This window comes from Spea bombifrons, chromosome 13 (assembly GCF_027358695.1).
Source record: "Spea bombifrons isolate aSpeBom1 chromosome 13, aSpeBom1.2.pri, whole genome shotgun sequence".
Taxonomy (NCBI): Eukaryota; Metazoa; Chordata; class Amphibia; order Anura; family Pelobatidae; genus Spea; species Spea bombifrons.
The window spans coordinates 9,932,910-9,949,683 of NC_071099.1; the positions used below are offsets into that span (position 1 = coordinate 9,932,910).

General features: G+C 50.5%; 2 protein-coding genes across 3 annotated transcripts; one reads left to right on the top strand and one right to left on the bottom strand.

Moving 5' to 3' along the window:
• The first annotated feature begins 582 nt into the window (after positions 1-582).
• Positions 583-1,566, top strand: FNDC11 (fibronectin type III domain containing 11). Its single transcript, XM_053452740.1, has one exon. The coding sequence runs from the start codon at positions 583-585 to the stop codon at positions 1,528-1,530; it is 948 nt and encodes a 315-aa protein (XP_053308715.1). The 3' UTR covers positions 1,531-1,566.
• A 492-nt stretch (positions 1,567-2,058) lies between these two features.
• HELZ2 (helicase with zinc finger 2) lies at positions 2,059-16,456 on the bottom strand. 2 transcript variants are annotated; one of them, XM_053453554.1, is made up of 20 exons: positions 15,336-16,447; positions 14,886-15,069; positions 14,665-14,772; positions 13,797-14,329; positions 12,875-13,504; positions 12,001-12,781; positions 11,675-11,750; positions 8,093-11,489; positions 7,708-7,793; positions 7,381-7,512; positions 6,932-7,117; positions 6,695-6,830; positions 6,219-6,335; positions 5,792-5,984; positions 5,454-5,588; positions 5,079-5,297; positions 4,713-4,866; positions 4,452-4,619; positions 3,967-4,159; positions 2,059-2,350 (listed from the first exon to the last, which is right to left on the bottom strand). In XM_053453554.1, exons 1-19 carry the CDS (start codon positions 16,280-16,282, stop codon positions 4,050-4,052), a joined length of 8,292 nt encoding a protein of 2,763 aa, XP_053309529.1. In that variant the 5' UTR covers positions 16,283-16,447; the 3' UTR covers positions 2,059-2,350; positions 3,967-4,049. The 2 variants fall into 2 exon arrangements, with proteins under 2 accessions (XP_053309529.1, XP_053309530.1); XM_053453555.1 differs by lacking the exons at positions 2,059-2,350; positions 3,967-4,159; positions 4,452-4,619; ... (6 more) ...; positions 6,932-7,117; positions 7,381-7,512 and having other exon boundaries at positions 8,082-11,489; positions 15,336-16,456.
• Between the last annotated feature and the right edge of the window lie 318 nt (positions 16,457-16,774).

Genomic DNA, 16,774 nt, shown 5'->3' on the forward strand with positions numbered 1-16,774 from the left:
GCTTCACCGAGACAGCGGGTTACCTCAACGGTGTTTGAGGTTGGGACAGGACCAATTTGTGCCACCATCCTGAGTGTTGTAGGTATGAAATTCAATAAAACTGGGTTTTGCCTATAGCAATGGCCATTGTTTGTGTTACCGGGGGGGGGGGGTGCGATAGAGTTTGAAGAACAGAAATAGGAAAGTCCTTCAGCAGGTATGATGCTCCACAAAGCAAAATGCCAGAGAAAGACTTGACAGCTACAGCTTGGAGGAGAAGGAGCATATGATGGAAATGTTTAAATAGACACATACTAGAGGCGGTGTACGAAAGTACTTATTTACTGGGGGTGGTTAGTAAGTAGAAGACCCTCCCGTCAGAAGTGGTAGAGTTTAATCCATTGAGGACATTCAAACATGCATGGGTCGGGCATATGGCTCCTGAAAGGAGACCAACATCCAAGTTTTTGTTTGAGGTTCTAGGAATGTGCGCTGCTGACGTAGTACTTCTCGTTTTAGGGGTTCAGTGGCACTCCGTTATGGTTCTATATAACCCATGAGCTTTTATTTCCGATTGCCCCTCAAAGGTATGATTATGTAAAAATGATGGATTCAGGTCAGTCAACAAAAGTCTATCCGGCGATCCACGAGAGAACGTCAGCCAGCGCGACATTTGGAGAAGTCGAAGACGAGATGCAGAAGCTGTCTCAGAGGAGGAAGAGCTCAGTCTCGGAATTCCTCAATATGGAGCTTAGCGAAGCTCTTCTCGAAAGATACAAAACCCGGATAGAGCTTCTGAAAAAGTGCTCTTTCTACATCGAGGTTCTCCCCAAGCAGTGTCCGCTCGGAGACCAAACCCAACTCGTGTTCCCCTTCACCGTTTTGGGACTTGTCAATCTTTATAAATTCCAGCGCACCAAGGAGCTGGGAGCCACTCAGACCAAGATCCAGCTGCTGCTCTTGAGCGAATATATGGAGCAACTCCAGAACGGGCGGACGGCTCTTCTCGGGTTCCTCCGCTCTTACGACGCCAAAGCCTTCCTGACCAAATGGGAAGAGGTCGCTCGACTTCTGTCCGAGTTATCCGGTGCACTGAGCACCTTACTGTCCATGCTCGTGCCAGGGAGGCTGCACGCCAAACATCGCCTGATGTCAGACCTCAGATTGATCAAGACCCCCGTTGTACGGCTGGTACTAAAGAACAAAATGCCAGTTCTGTTTGACCAAATAAACTCTGTGGTTTACAAGGACCGGGTCAGCCTGAAGTGGCGTTGTCTGGAAAAGCAGGCAGAGCAGGAGAAGTACGAGCTTCGCTTCAAGCTGCTGGAGCTGCAGACGACTCAGGAGTTGGTCCACAGAGGATCGGTCACCGTCAGCACCAACAGCTGCGAAATACACCATCTTCTGAGCGGCCGGCTGTACGAGTTCTCTGTGCACCGGGCAGAGACCTCCACGCTGGTGTACGAGGCATGGCAGGACACGATCATACTAAGGACACATGGGTCCTACACACCGTCTAACATGAAGCGTCTCCCGTCTGTCAACTTCTAGTGGAAAATAATCCTGGCGCCTTTCCGCTGTACAGATCAATAAAGGATGTGCTAACTTCACACTGACCCGTTTCATGCCCAAAGCACTGAAAATCATATACATTCAACACGCTACACGCAATATTTACCCAGAAGTAACTGATCACTACAGTATATGCAGAGGATGCAGCGTGTATACAAATTGCACACCTACTCACACAATAGTTTAATGTTTGGACATTTTATTGTAAGATGGGTAAAGAGCGCATCGGTTGCCTTTTAGTGTTTTTTCCTCTCGAAGCATTACTTTGGAAACATAAGTTCTCAAGTTTGACGCATCTGCAATAAGTTATTAATAAGTAATTAAGATAAAACGGCTGCAGCGAGCACGGGATTCATAAAATGAGATTAAATTAAAATACTAATAAAACCGTTGTTTCATTATCTAGAATGAAGACACAATTTATACTACTTTAGTACGTCTTTCGTGTGTCTCTTGGACTGTTTTTTTCAACTCTGCATTGGTTCAGTCCACCAATAGCAGCCACGTCACCTAAAGGCAGAACATAGTTCATTCTGTATGGTCTAACACAGGGAGCTGATACGCTAACGCTGTGACATTTCACATATATCGCGGAGGTATCATGGTGTCCAGAGGGGTTTATAAAGTACTCCAGGATATCTTTCCCCTGCTCACCAATTAGTGTAATGTCTCACCCCTGCAGACTTATTGCAGTGGAATGTCCCACCCCTCCAGACTGATTGGGGATTACCACACACGCACAGACCAGCTGCAGTGGAATGTCCCAACCCTGCAGAATTATTTCAGTGGAATGTCCCACCTAGGGCTGCAACTAACGATTATTTTAATAATCGATTAGTTGGCCGATTATTTTTTCGATTAATCGATTAATCGGATAAAAAAATGTAAATTTTTCATTTATTTAAAATAATTTACTAAACAAATGATGTTAAATACAAACAGCAGAATAAAAAAACTTTGATAATACATTTCTTGTCTTTATTTCCCAACCAGCCCCCCAATATATGCACATTTGAGCCCAGGCTTGCTACGCTACCTCCCAGACATGCCATGCTGCCCCCCCCACATATGCCACGCTGCCTACCACAGCACTCCACGCTGCCTCCCACATCTGCCACTCCACTCTACCCCCCACATGCCACTGTGCCTGATACGCCTTATACCCCCTGAAACACCACTCCATCCTCCCCAGACATGCCACCCTGCCCTCCTCACATATGCCACGCCATGCTGCCTCCCACATCTGCCACTCCACAATGCCTCCCACATATGCCACGCTGCCTCCCACATCTGCCACTCCACGCTGCCTCCCACATCTGCCACTCCACGCTGCCTCCCACTGTGCCTGATACGCCTTATATCCCCTGATACCCCACTCCATCCTCCCCAGACATGCCACCCTGCCTCCCAGACATGCCACTTCTCTACCCCCAGATATGCCACTCTACCCCCAGATATGCCTTATACACCCTGATACACCACTCCGTCCTCCCCAGACATGCCACACTGCCCTCCCCACATATGCCTTATATACTGTATATGCCTTATACCCCCAGATATGTCACTTCACTGCCCCCAGGATTTAGATTCCCCTAAATTAACCCTAAACTCCCCATTAACCATAACTGCCCCTAAATTAACCCTTAACACCCCCTTAACCACAGCATCCCCTAAATTAACCCTAAAGACCCCATCAACCACAGCATCCCCTAAATTAACCCTAAACACACCATTAACCACAACTGCCTCAAATTAACCCCAAACACCCCATTAACCATAGCTGCTCCTAAATTAACCCTAAACACCCTATTAACATAACTGCCCCTAAATTAACCCTAAACACCCAATTAACCATAACTGCCCCTAAATTAACCCTAAACACCCCACTAACCATAACTGCCCCTAAATTAACCCCCACCTCCCCTAACTTTCAGTAGCCCAAATATATATATATATATATATATATATATATATATATATATATATATTACATACATATATATATATATATATATATATATATATACACACACATACATATTATATATATATATATATATACACAATATATGTATATATATATATATATATATATATATATATATACACATATACTTACAGTTAGATGAGTGTCACAGCCATGTGGTTCTGGCCTGGAGAAGGAAGGGGCGGGGCCAGTTGTCACAGTGATTACAGGGAGGGGGAGTAAGTAGGAGCTGCTGCTGTGAGACGGTGAGTCAGACTAAACGGATTATATAATGAGGGGGATTTTTCAGAGGGTTTGCTCTGAAAAAACCCTCATTTTATAATCGATAATAATCGATTCAACTAATCGATAATGAAATTCGTTGCCAACGAATTTCATTATCGATTATTATCGATTTTATCGATTAGTTGTTGCAGCCCTAGTCCCACCCCTGCTGACCGGTTTCAGTGGAATGTACCGCCCCTGCAGACCGGTTTCAGTGGATTGCACCCCTTATACCAGTTGCAGCGTGCTACATCCTTGCGACCTTAATCTCTGTGGAATGCACATCAGCTTTCTGCGCTCCGTAGTGCTTGAGGAGTCTACGCCAGAGTGGGCAGCACTGCAGAAGAATTGAGTTCCCTGCGGAAAAAAACAAAACACCCTGATCCAGAAAGTCCTCCCCAAAAGTCTCCCTGGTGCTGGCCGTGAGACCCTGTACCAGTTATCTTCCTGGAATATGTGGGTCACAGTGCCCCCAATCCATTACCGCATCACAGTGCCCAATTTTTGTCAGCCTCGATTTCATAGTCCAAAAGATACACCCACCACCCCTATCTATGACCTTGGGTAAAGACCACCCCCTATCTCTTACCAGGAGCACACAATGCCCTCCATATCTCACCCACACTGCACACAACCCACTATCTCTCACCTAGAACACATAGCCCTTCCTTCGACCGGGTGAGGGCCACATTGATCTGGTTTGGGTCTGCCAGGAACCCAAGGTGTTTACGTGTCCAACCCAGTGTTGGGCGACTTTCCACGTCCTTCCGGGGTACAGTGCGCACGGTGGAGAATATCACGTACCGCCACTCGCTCCCTGCAGAGGCGACAGAGAAGCGGCAGAGTTGGCTGGGGTGGGGAGCGGGTATCTGAAGGGGGTATTAGCAGGGGGCATTGCCCCAGCACTTACCCTGGCTCTTCATTATGGTGCAGACAGTGACTCTGCTCAGACGGGATTCCTGCAGCATTTTGTTTATCTCCGATACCTGTGCGTTGTACGGTGTCAGGATGGCAATGTCTTCCTGCCTCACTGCGGCCTGTAGTAAACCTTTAACTAAACGCACCTAGAGCAATGGGACAGTGGCATTAGGGGCAAATACCTCCAGGGCTAAGACAGAGTGCAGGAGGTAGGTACAGATGGCAGTTATTGGGGTAAATAGCTACATTGGGGTAAACAGCAGAAGGAAGGGAGGTAGTATGTACGGGTATTTGTGAGAGGCAGGTAGGATATTAAAAAGGGGCTTATATGAAGGGCAGTTAGGGTATCCGGACTCACTGCTTGCTTTGCTTCTTCTCTGTTGGCCTTGGAGTTATAGTTGCCCTCCTCGCCTGTCACAGCAAGACTTTGTTCCTCCCCGTCCACCTGCCCAAACACCACAGGGCAAGAAGGCTTATGGCGGTGGTAGAACAAGCTGGGTTTGCTGCGGAGCTCATTGCTGGTACCCAGACGGCCCTCGTAAAACTCCTTGGATGGAAAAGCGCAGATATCTCTGTGCTGCAGAGAGAATTAAAAGGAGACATTCGGAAAGTATTCATCTCTGTGCAACTATACGGCTGTCCCAAACCAGCAGTCTCGGGATAATAGGAAGCGAGGGAGTATGAGGTTCTGCCTTGCTTTATGCCCCCCCCGAACCCCCCTTTCTGCTCTCACCATCCGATATTGTATGTTCAGCAGCAGCGCCTCGGACTGGTATCTCTCAAACAAAGATCGGCCCATGTTAAGAGAGAGGCATAAGTCGTTCTTAACCACTGGCCGCAGCTGCATGTGATCACCAATCAAGACCACCTGTGAAGTGACAGCGAGTTTTATATTGTATTTATTCTTATACAAGGTACAGAATTAGTTTACATCACTGGCTTCTCAAAGCCAGGGGGAAGCAATTTTTGGTTGCACTTCTCTTATGAGCACTTCGTCCGAAGGTGATTCTGCAGGAAGTGGGCGTGTGGAAGGTCTCCCCATTTTGCAGGTTACCGTTATATAAAACTCACCGATTCCGCTTGCACGTGGCTGACCAGCGGTACAAGGACCTCTGGCTCCGTGCACATTGCGCACTCGTCCACCACAATCTGCGTCACGGGCAGCTTCCTCAGTAACCTACTGGCGGAGGTGAGGCAGGTGCACAGGATTATGTCATGGCTGGCAAGCTCCTGCTTTCTGGCATCATCCAGGATCTTCTTATACCTGCCCCAGAGCAGCAGAACATTACAGGGGAACGTCACAGATATAAAGTCCAACCGGCAAATCTCACAGCACCTCCAGGTCAGGACTGTATGTTACATATATGTGCGGGGCTCAGACACGGCTGGACTTCACATAACATGCTTGTTTCTGCCCCATCCACTGATGCCCTCCTAGTTTACCCATCTCCATGCAGTGTTTGTGACCCCAGACAGACAAACTGCTGCGGCTGCTTACTCTGTTATTTCGTCCGCTGTGAATTGATCTCCATTCTGGATCCGTCTGTCCATCTCCAGGATCGGCTGGTGAAATTTGTTTGTTTGCTGGCGGATTCGGTGATGGAGCGTAATGGCTCTGTGGAGGTAGAACAACTTTAGTGTTCCCCTTTCACCCCTTAACACACCCCAGAGACTGACCCCTATCACCCCATAACACACCCCAGATACTGACCCCCTATTACCCCATAACACACCCCAGATACTGACCCCTATCACCCCATAAAACACCCCAGATTGACCCCCTATTACCCCATAACACACCCCAGATACTGACCCCTATCACCCCATAACACACCCCAGAGACTGACCCCTATAACCCCATAACACACCCCAGACACTGACCTCCTATGACCCCATAACACACCCCAGACACTGACCCCTATCACCTCATAACACACCCCCAGACACTGGTTCCATCACACTGATGAGTCTTACCTGAGTGTTGGATCGGGTCTGCCATCCCTCTGGTGTCCGGACACTCGATGTTTGCTATCTGGATTGGGAAACTCCATCAGCTCCATCTGTTCGCTGTACACGCGCAGAGGACGCAGCCGAGTTCTAAGCAACATCTCTGAGAAGGGACACAACTCGCTTAAATACAATGGGGTATACAGAACGGCCCCTGCCCCACCGTGCACACAGTGTCACATGTTTTCTTTATTTACACCTTACCAGCCACCACATCCACAGATTTGTTGGAAGGGCCACAGTACATGAGGACGCGTCTGCCTGGCTCTTTCTCTGTCTGGTCCTCCTCTTCCTTTTTTTCTTTTTCATCCAACATCTGGGACTCTAGAATCTTATTTATATGATGGAACCAATAAGCCAAGTGAGCTCCAACCATGGTCTTTCCAGTGCCTGAGACAGAGAGAGAAAACACTGAGGCCACACTCACAGAGACCTGGTCAGGAGATGGAGCACGTCCTCGTAGAGACCACTTGCAAGTTAGCAGGCGGACCCCACGCTCATGGAACTAGCTGGAGCTTATTAAACTTATTGTGAAGAGAATATAGTTGTAGAAGTTCTGGCCAATTCTTGTAGGACGGGTTACGCGGAAAGCCCAACATGTACAGGGAGATAATAGACGCGCAGAGATTAATCTTTTCAGTCTTTAGACTCACCTGGGGGTCCCTGGATGAGGGTGAACGGCTTGGTCAGGGCTCTCCTCACCGCCGACGTCTGGCTCGTATTCAGACCTTTGGGGAACTCTGCGATATTGAAAGTCTTCTGAGATTTCAACTTGCTGTTTAATTCTGTGGGAGCGAATTAAAGAGATGGCTGTCTCAATGCATCCCGAGCCTGAGCGACCCAAGCCTTACAGTCTGCCATTTTCCTTTCCATATTGCTGGCCCTCATGGACAGGAATAAATACCCCCTAACCCTCCAATCCACTCCATTTTCCTCCCGTTGTAATTCGTTACCCCGGCACCGGCTCATAATCTACCCACCTAGATCAGGGACCTGCTTTCCTAACGCGATGCTCTTGACCAGTTCAGACGCGTTTCTCAGATCGTTCACAGCTCCTTCCTTACGTCTAAGAAAAACAAGATGGAGAATGACCTGGTGGTATCTGCCATGTATTTAGAACATATAATATGTTACCGCGTTAATTTTAACGAGGAACACTTTCCTTCTTAATTACTTTGTAGAATTTGGGGGCTTGTTACAATTCTGTGTGCCCCTGTGTGCCCCTGTATCAAAAAAGCGATGGGGTTCACGCAGGGACATACAGACAGACGCGTATCGGCTTTATGGACTCTTTAAACGTCATATCGTCCAGCTTTTATATATATATTGATGCCCAACCCTGCCTTGTTAATACCCCGGTCTCACATGTCAGGCAGCAGCTTGGGGATAATCTCCAAGGTAAATTGGGCTGTGCTTCGAAATGCGGCTTCAGGGACGTGGCACATGGTGGACTGGTGGATGTAGAACTTTACTTTCCATCCCTCTTCTTGCTTGTCAGTCTTGGTGTCTGTCAAGCCGTGGGCCACCCAGGTGAAGGTCTGTGGATCCAGTAGAGTGGCTGAGTGGCTGGCGGGGAGATTCTCCAGCCTCACGCATAGATAACAGTGATGGAAATCTAAATCGAGGTCACACTCTTTTATAAGATCAGCAGATACTTTGAAAGAGCCTTTTAACCCCACCGCTTCTATGTTCGTTCCTTCTTTCTTCCACTTCACAGGCACATCTCGAAGCAATATTCCACCGCTCTCGCTGATAGCCGATGATACGGCTTCCAAGGCGCACAGTGGCTGCCACACTTGTTGATATTCCCCGGGGCTCTTGTAATGTTTGAGAGGAGCACGATGTGCCTGCTTCGAGAAGCAATCCACGGGCTGAAGCGTGTGCTCCAGACACAACTGGATGTAAGGGCATGGGGAGCATAGCTGGGGGCTTGGTGTGGGTATGCCACGCTGGATGGTTGCACAGAGCTGGACAAGCAGGGCAACACCGGGGCGTAGGTCAAGGGTCATTTCCACATAGTGGCCACATTTGCTCCTCTTCACGTGGTTGGTGGAGACCGGGGTCTTCATGCCCTTTTTCAGAAGGCTTAGCGCCTTTTCCGGGCTACCCTCATTCACTGCTGTTATGGCGCCACGCCAGGCAGTGGCTCCGAAAACAGTGACGTCTCTCTGGGAATTGTTTCTGAGAGGCAGTTCCCTAAACCTATGGTAAGAATACACCCTGCGTCTCCACAACAGGCAGGTCCCCCCCACAATTCCCTCTGGTTGCTGGGTGGGCTGAAGCATGTTATAGTCAATGGACAACAAATCGGACAAAGAGTCGCCATTCAGCGGAAAGACCACCTTAAATTCCTTGTTATTGGACTCAACGGAGACCACCACTGCCATCTTCTGCTGAACCTCCGTGCGGAAGGCCAGTGCCAGCTGCATGGCAAGACTTTGTTTCTTATAGGATGCCTCCTGCTTAACCCTCCGGTCAAAATTGTGGCACAGCAATTCTACGTCCGAAGCAGATATCTGAGGACGGGTGCCGGCGAGGGTGCAGAGGAGAAGCCTTTGAATCACAATATCCAGGTATCTTCGGATAGGCGAGGAGGCCCATGTGTAAGATGACAAATTAAGAGAGAAATGCCCGCTGGGGCCTGAGGTGCCACAGCGTCGTATGGACACACGGCCTAGATGTTTCCGGAACGCAATGGTCGCATAGCATAGCTCCGGGTGCAGGTCATCAGTACAGAGGAGGTCGGCGACAGTGGCGTAGTCTTCCTTTTTAGCAGCATCTTGTATTCGTTTCCACACTGAACTCCGCATGGTTACCTGCACACCTGGAAGCTGCTTCTGGGGTTCAGGAGCCTCCAGAAGGTAATAAGAGAGGTGGGTAGATAGATGTACTAAGTGGCTTAATTTTTTTCTCAAAGCCATAGTATTTTGAAGGCTGGGCTGAGCCTGGCATCTCACGGGCACCAGATGCTTTAATGCTTTCTGTTCGCATAGGTACTCTGCCACGAAGCTATTATACATGATCATCAGCTCCTCAATCATCCGCTTGGCGTTTTCGCTGCCTGGGGAGCTATTCTCATCTGGCCGTTTGTAAGTGGATGCTTCCCGCAAACGAGACCGGCAATGGACCTGTGCGAAGTGCCACGCCGTTCTGATGCAGTCTTCCATGCTGCTGAAAGAGAGAGTCTGCCTGCACCGGGTGCTCAGAATACTAGTGGCTTCTTCATAGGACAGCTGACGGTCAGACCGGATAAGTGTCCGACAGAAATGAAAGTCCACCATCTGGTCAGTGTTCTTTTCCACCTTGACAAAGAGCGACAGTGCTCGTCGGTCACACTGCGGCTTCAGACTGAGGAAATCACAGCTCAGTATCATGGGAAGCATGTGAATAGCTTCAGCTTCCGGGCGGTAAAAGGTGACACCGCGGGCATTTGCCTCTTTGTCCAACTCACTTCCCGGAGACACCAAGGTGGCCACATCAGAGATGTGAACCCCTATCTCATAGTGGTCTCCTAGCTCCCGTACAGAGATGGCATCGTCCAAATCCTTGGCAGAAGCAGGGTCAATGGTAAAGGTTATGAGGTTGCGACAATCTTGGCGCCCTTCATTGAGCAGCGTGCGGGACAGAATCTTCTTAGCTTCTTTGGTTGCTTTTTCAGGGTACTTTTCAGGACTGTCCAGTCTAAATTCCAGATCCAAAACATTGAGTCCTTCTTCCGTAGTGTTGATTACGGGAAGGATGCAATTTACAATACCCATTGGAAAGGTGAATTCCTTCGTCCACTTTACCACTTGCACCAGGAACAGTCGCTTGCTCTTCATCTCGGGTGTCACCTTCTCTAACGTATGAGTCTTGATTTGACCATTGCTAAAGCTACGTATCGGCAAAAGACCAGGTCTCTCTTTCAACATCAGGCAAAAGATTTTAGTGATCGATCTATCTATGGGAACCATGATACTGTTATCATGTGGATCCATAAAGCAGACAAAGCGGCGACAGTCTTCCCTTGTCTTCATCAGTCCTACCACCTTCCCTGCCTGTGGATCAGTGCCACGCGGGAGTTGGACAAGAACCTCGTCTCCACTAAACGCCAGACCACAGTTCAGTCGGCCTTCAATTGGTATTTGACGGGGACGATCATCAAGGGTCAGAGCGTAACCAGAATTGAAAGACTTCTTGACCAGCAGACATCTTTTGTAGTCATTGGGATGGGACTGCAGCAACTGCTTGAGCGTGGGCAGAGGGAAATCGGTGTATACTTCTCTTTTGTGTTGATGCTTCTCATCAGAAACATTTACTGAACAGACTTCCATCATTCCCTCATCCGTCACCGTCACAATGGCTTCTGTTTTGCTGTTCAACAGCTCTTGAAGAATGGAATCTTCCATGTTGATGTCCGGGTCGGAAATCCAGGAGTCGCTGTCCTCTGCCTCCTCTTCGTCATCCTGCCGTCCCTGCCAGGCTTGTAGGCTGCAGGCCGCTTGCTTTATCTCTTCAACACTGAGGTCGGGTGGCGAGGCGCTGCCTTTTTCCACACTCTCACGGACGTAACGTCTCCAGATACGACTGCAATAACCGAAAGAGCACAGGGCCACCATATCTCCAACCACGATGATCTGAGAACGTGCTCGTGTCAGGATAGTGTTGAGGACTCTCGGGTCACAGAAAACGTCTAGGGTGAAGTTAGACGATGCAGCGGAGGCAGCTGAAAGGCTATCCACGGAACGGACTGTGCTCAGGATAATAACCTGGAATTCACGACCTGCACAAAGAAAGCACGGAATGAGTAAAGGGATGTGAACAAAGTTTAAGCGCAATGAAAAGAGCAACGGTAGTTGAAGACAGCATGGTGTCCCACTAATGACCTTAGAATGAGAAACCTGCGCATAAAGGGCCAGTGGGTCATTCTTCGCAGTTGGAGGAGCATTCAGTTCAGAGACAACTTACCAATGATGTCGGTGTAGTTCGTCACTGTGACATCAGAGAGCTTTATTTTGCGCAGCTCCTGGCGTATTAATCTCACCTGGAACAGAAAAGAAAGAGCGGTCCACATGACCATGGTCGGTAGATGATGGTTGGTAGGCACTACCACAGCACGTGAAACTGGTTATTGTTGGGAGATCGGAGCATTTGCTTGGTTCTGGGTTGAATATTAAGAAACAAAGACTGCAAACAAGAATAGACAGGTTTCCGTGGACACGTTTGGAATGAGATAAAGCTAGTGGTGCCCGCATCACCCGAATCACAATGATCACCAGTTTTCTAGAACATACCTGACTCCCTTGAGACAAGACGCAGATGCTGCTCCTCCTGGTTGCACCCCAGCTCTCGGACCACCGATTAAGAACGTCTCTGACCACCTCCAACACCTGCAGCACCTCGGCCTGGTTCACCCAAGAGCTCCCGTCGCGCGTGCAAGATCCATGTACGTGGCAAAGCCCGAGCGCGTGGCGATCTGCAGGGGGAGCCGTTGCCTCGGTTCCACAGGCCTCTATAGCGTCATCTTGGCCAACATAAAAGCAGCGAGAGACGAATGAGATGATAGCTGGTACAGAGCGGTAGTTTTGGTGAAAGATGACGCGGGCGGCTTTGGCCGTGGGGCTATTTTCTCTCTGGTAATGTGAGAATAGGCGGGTGAGTAGAGTGTGCTCTTCGTGAAAATTTGTCTTTCCCCAGGAGAACTGTCTGGGGGTCTCCTGCATGTGGTCTCCGGCAATAACTATACGGGTCATTTTGTCAGCAAGAGCTAGAGGGATCAAAGCCTCGCTCTCCAGCATCTGGGCAGTCTCATCCAGGAATATGTGGCTGAAGTAGCCCCGTGATACGGCCAGGTCCCGGGAGGTGACCGCCGTGGTCACGATGATACGGTACTGCTCTAGGTAGCCTAGATCAGGAAAGAAGAAGGCAGAATCTTTTACTGGACAGTACTGCAGGGTAATGAGATCCGTCCTGTTGAGTGGGCTTTGGATGTACTTCACTCTCAGAGGCTTGGCTTCTGGGTGGCCGGACTCGACGTATGCGTGGAAATGTTCCCGAACATAGAGGTCTGCAGCACTGCAAAGAGAAACCATGTGGGGAGCAGAGGTGAGGATATTGTGGAGCGGACATAAAAAGCAACGGAATGAACAATGATAACAATGTAACTACCTGTTATTATGTGTGCAGATCAGCACCCGGGTCCCCGGCTTTTTGACCACCTCTAAAGCTGCTTTGGCCATTATATATGTTTTTCCTGTTCCAAAGGGGCCGTAGATAAGGAGAGGGGCCACCGGCTTCCCCTCTGGTACAGCTCCTATGATGTAAGAGGCAGCCCGTCGCTGCTTTGAGTTGCCCCAACTTAGCTTCTCCTTCGTGGTGGGAGGGCAGCATTTGCTCAACTCTGGAAACAGAAGCTTCACATCGAGCAGCCGGTCCACCGCGTCGTGGTTAACACAGAACTCAAACCGATTCAGCTGGAACTGGATCTCCATCTGGGGTGCGGTTTCCTTCTCCAGAGCCAACTCACGGCAGCACCGCTCCGGAATCTGGAGCAAGACACTTCTCTCCAGACCAGCGCTGCTATCTACACACACCTCGTACACCTTGTCATCTTGTGGTGGGAACAGAGCAAGAAGGGCAGTGTCCACAGAACGATGGAGAAGGTAGCCCTCTTCGGTGTCTTGCGTTATGCCGGGCGGGAGAGGAACCTCACCAAACAGTTCACCTTCTGAACAAAACTTCATCCCCATCGAGGTGTTCATCATCTTGCTTAGGGTCACAGAGACTCTCATATTTAGCCTAGGAGGGGGCAAGAGAAGTATGTAAGAGACATCTACAGATAACAAATTGCAGAACCTGTGCGCACCTCCACGCATCAGGAACAGGTACCAGCACATGACCCGTGACGTGGGGTTGGGGTACTGGGAGCGGGCTGCAGGCTCGGTGACCCAGGGGTCCTATTCGAGTCACACACTGTAAATACTCTGGCCCCAAACCAGACATATATCTAGAGAATATTGCGTCGTTGGGGATAATATTTGGTCTTCCAAAGACGCTCATAGATCCGAATACATTGTATGCATTTGCTTACCTGGATAGGACCTGTTCCCTTGCTGCCTCTTCTTGGAGCAGCCACTCGTGCATGCGCTTACGGTAGTTCTGAGCAGTGAATGCCGGAGTGTCCGTTGACTCGTGCCGATGATTCACGTTCACTGCCGGCTGTTTATACAATTCGCCGAGTTGCTTTTCCTCCTGAGTCCTCTCCTTGCACGGGACGAAGAGCTTCTTGCCAGAGTACCACCGCTCGGCTGGCGGCAATGCCTCTGTCTCTTGACAAGAAGTATTTTGCGCAGGGAATACGGCATCAGTCTGGCCACCAACCTGCAGGAAGATCTTCTGCACCAAAACGGGACGTGTTCCGAAATCCAGCGCCAGCCACTGCTCAAAAAGACCGAATACAGCGCACTCTACCAGCACCTTGACTTCGAAACTCAGAGTCTTGGGAGATTTTCGTTGGAAGCTGCTGCCTCTGGCATAATTACAAGGTTTTGGGATGCCACATGCCACCAACGAGAAGGAAGCGCCGGGATCCATCTTCAACAGAGCCACATGCAGGAGAGGCATCTGCAAAACAGTGGGGCATAAACTGGCATCTGATAGACAGAGGGGCACAGACTGACATCTAATAGACAGGGGCACAGACTGGCATCTAATAGACAGAGGGCCACAGACTGGCATCTGATAGACAGGGGTACAGACTGGCATCTGATAGACAGAGGGGCACAGACTGGCATCTGATAGACAGAGGGGCACAGACTGGCATCTGATAGACAGGTGGGCACAAGCTGATGGTTTTAGAAGATTTGGGGGTTATTCCCATGAAAGCCACCCCAATCAGTGGCAGATTTACGCTGCTCTCAGAGCTCATGGTTGCCCCAGACTATTAACCTCTTCCTTACCTTGGTATGCACGGTAAACGTCCATGTTCTTTTTGCTGGCTTTTCTTTGGCCAGGACCCTCAGGGGGAGGTCAGACGAAATTTTAACCCCTTCAACTTCTTCTGACAGCTGCAGGGAACAGTAGAGTTACTGGGTCAGAACAGGTAGAATGAGTTTCCCATTAGAGACCACTCCAAGCCCCTTACCGTTTGTGTGCCCCCGCGTGTATGCCATGCACTCACCACTTGCATGTCGGCGCTGTACAGCTGGTACTCCTGTATCAGGCGGTCCTGGTAGGGCTGCAGACCTTCCGCCTCGGCCACCTGCCGGTTCCGTTTGCCGACCTTCATCCTCATCATCCATTCCTCCAGCTCCTCTTTGCTGTGAGCTTTGGGGCAGACGTTCCCATAGACACAGGGCTGGGGGCTGATGAGATTTATACAGAGCGGGGGTCACTATGTGCTCAGGGTAGATGAGGGGGCATGGAGGGCAGACAGGGGGGGGTCACCGTGCACCCAGACGGGTAACTTGTTTTGTATTTGGGCAGGAGGCCAGACTCCAGCAATGAGGTTAATACCCGGAGGTGGGGTATTTACAGATGGGGTAAAAGCACATGGGACGTGACCGGTCCTCAGCCTGTTGCCTCTGACTTCTGCCGGTTCATGAGTCTCTTGATGCGGAGGGCCACTTACCTTTCACACAGGGCAACGTCTTTAATGTTTATTGGTGGCGCTCGGTGGTTCCACACGGTCAGCGAGTCGGCGGCCATCATCCGCCGGTGCTCCAGAGAGGCGCAGTGCACCTCGAATCCCTCCTGCGTGGAGGCGCTGACCAGGCACAGGCGGCAGTAAAAACCCACGTCCACCTCTGACCGTCGCACCACCTGCCCCCGACTCAGCCCAAACTCTTGTTCCGCCTTCCACACGGCCAATTCCACCAGGCTGTGGGCATACGGGCAATGCCCCGCTTCCAGCGGACACAGAAGACCCCGCGAAGGCAGCCTGCACAGGCGCAGCGGCTGTATGTGGGGCTTTTGGCGAATGGCGTGACATTGTTTCTTGTGTTCACTGAACTCCATGTGTGCCAGGAGCGGTACAGGCCGCGGGTGAGTGCGGCACTTGATGCAGAGGGTGACCTTGGGTGGGCTTTGGTAGAAGCACGACTCGCACACCTCCTGGAAGTCACCTCCAAACTCTTCCAGGATGTCTTCCCAACTGGCGGGCGCCCGCAGTGCGGTACCTGTGGACTTTGTAGGCAACAATATGGCCTTTAATTGGCTCCTGTCCAGGTCACATGATTTCTCGAACGCCCAAACCAGCCTCTCCTCCTCGTTCCAGGCGAACGTGCACCGCTGCCGGTGTTTGGTGCAGCCCTTCCCGGGTTGGTAGTACCAGCACACGGAGTAACGAGCCGGCACGGGGAACGATGGCCGCCGCTTGACTAATCGCCACAGCTCATCGGCGTTCCCATTCTTGCGTTTGGCGAGGAGCTGACTCCCGGTGCAGTCGTGACCTGCGGGCTGCACGGTGTAAGTGTCCTCTTTCTGCCTCTTGCTGCAGCTGGCGCAGGTCAGACGCAACTCAACCACCTCCAGGAGCTGACTCAGAGTGATGGGCGGTGGCCCAGAGAACTGCCCCATTCCGCCTCCTGGAGCAATAAGACAGAGCGTCACGTACCCAAAAAACACAGACCAACCCACAGCGGGAACGCTAACCCTGTCTGTGCCCGGCTACAGAGACAAAGATACCCCGATAGCCCCCGTCAAAGCATATCAAAGGGGGGCACTTTTATTTTGTGGGTGTGGTTAGAGGTGTAGCTGGGGCGGGGCATTTACAAGAGGAATAATGGGGTTTCTATACACATTATCGGGGCTTTTAGGGCTGTAGAACCCTGCGATACCCTCATACCCAGCAAACATTCTGAGCTCCTAGAAAAGAGGGGCATCAGGGGAGGAGCAAGGGGCATCAGGGGAGGAGCAAGGGGCATCAGGGGAGGAGAGAGGGTACATGGGGAGGAGAGAGGGGCATCGGGGAGGACAGAGGGGCATCAGGGGAGGACAGAGGGTACATGGGGAGGAAAGAGGGGTACACGGGGAGGAAAGGAGGGCATCATGGGGAGGAGAGAGGGGCAT

Bases quoted from the DNA above. Each gene is read 5' to 3' on its own strand.
- FNDC11 (XM_053452740.1), top strand. From the start codon at position 583: ATGATGGATTCAGGTCAGTCAACAAAAGTCTATCCGGCGATCCACGAG.
- HELZ2 (XM_053453554.1), bottom strand. From the start codon at position 16,282: ATGGGGCAGTTCTCTGGGCCACCGCCCATCACTCTGAGTCAGCTCCTG. The intron at 6,831-6,931 runs GTAAGGTGTAAA...GTCCCTTCTCAG, and splicing joins ATCTGTGGATGTGGTGGCTG to AGATGTTGCTTAGAACTCGG. The intron at 4,867-5,078 runs GTGAGTCCGGAT...CCATTGCTCTAG, and splicing joins GAGAAGAAGCAAAGCAAGCA to GTGCGTTTAGTTAAAGGTTT.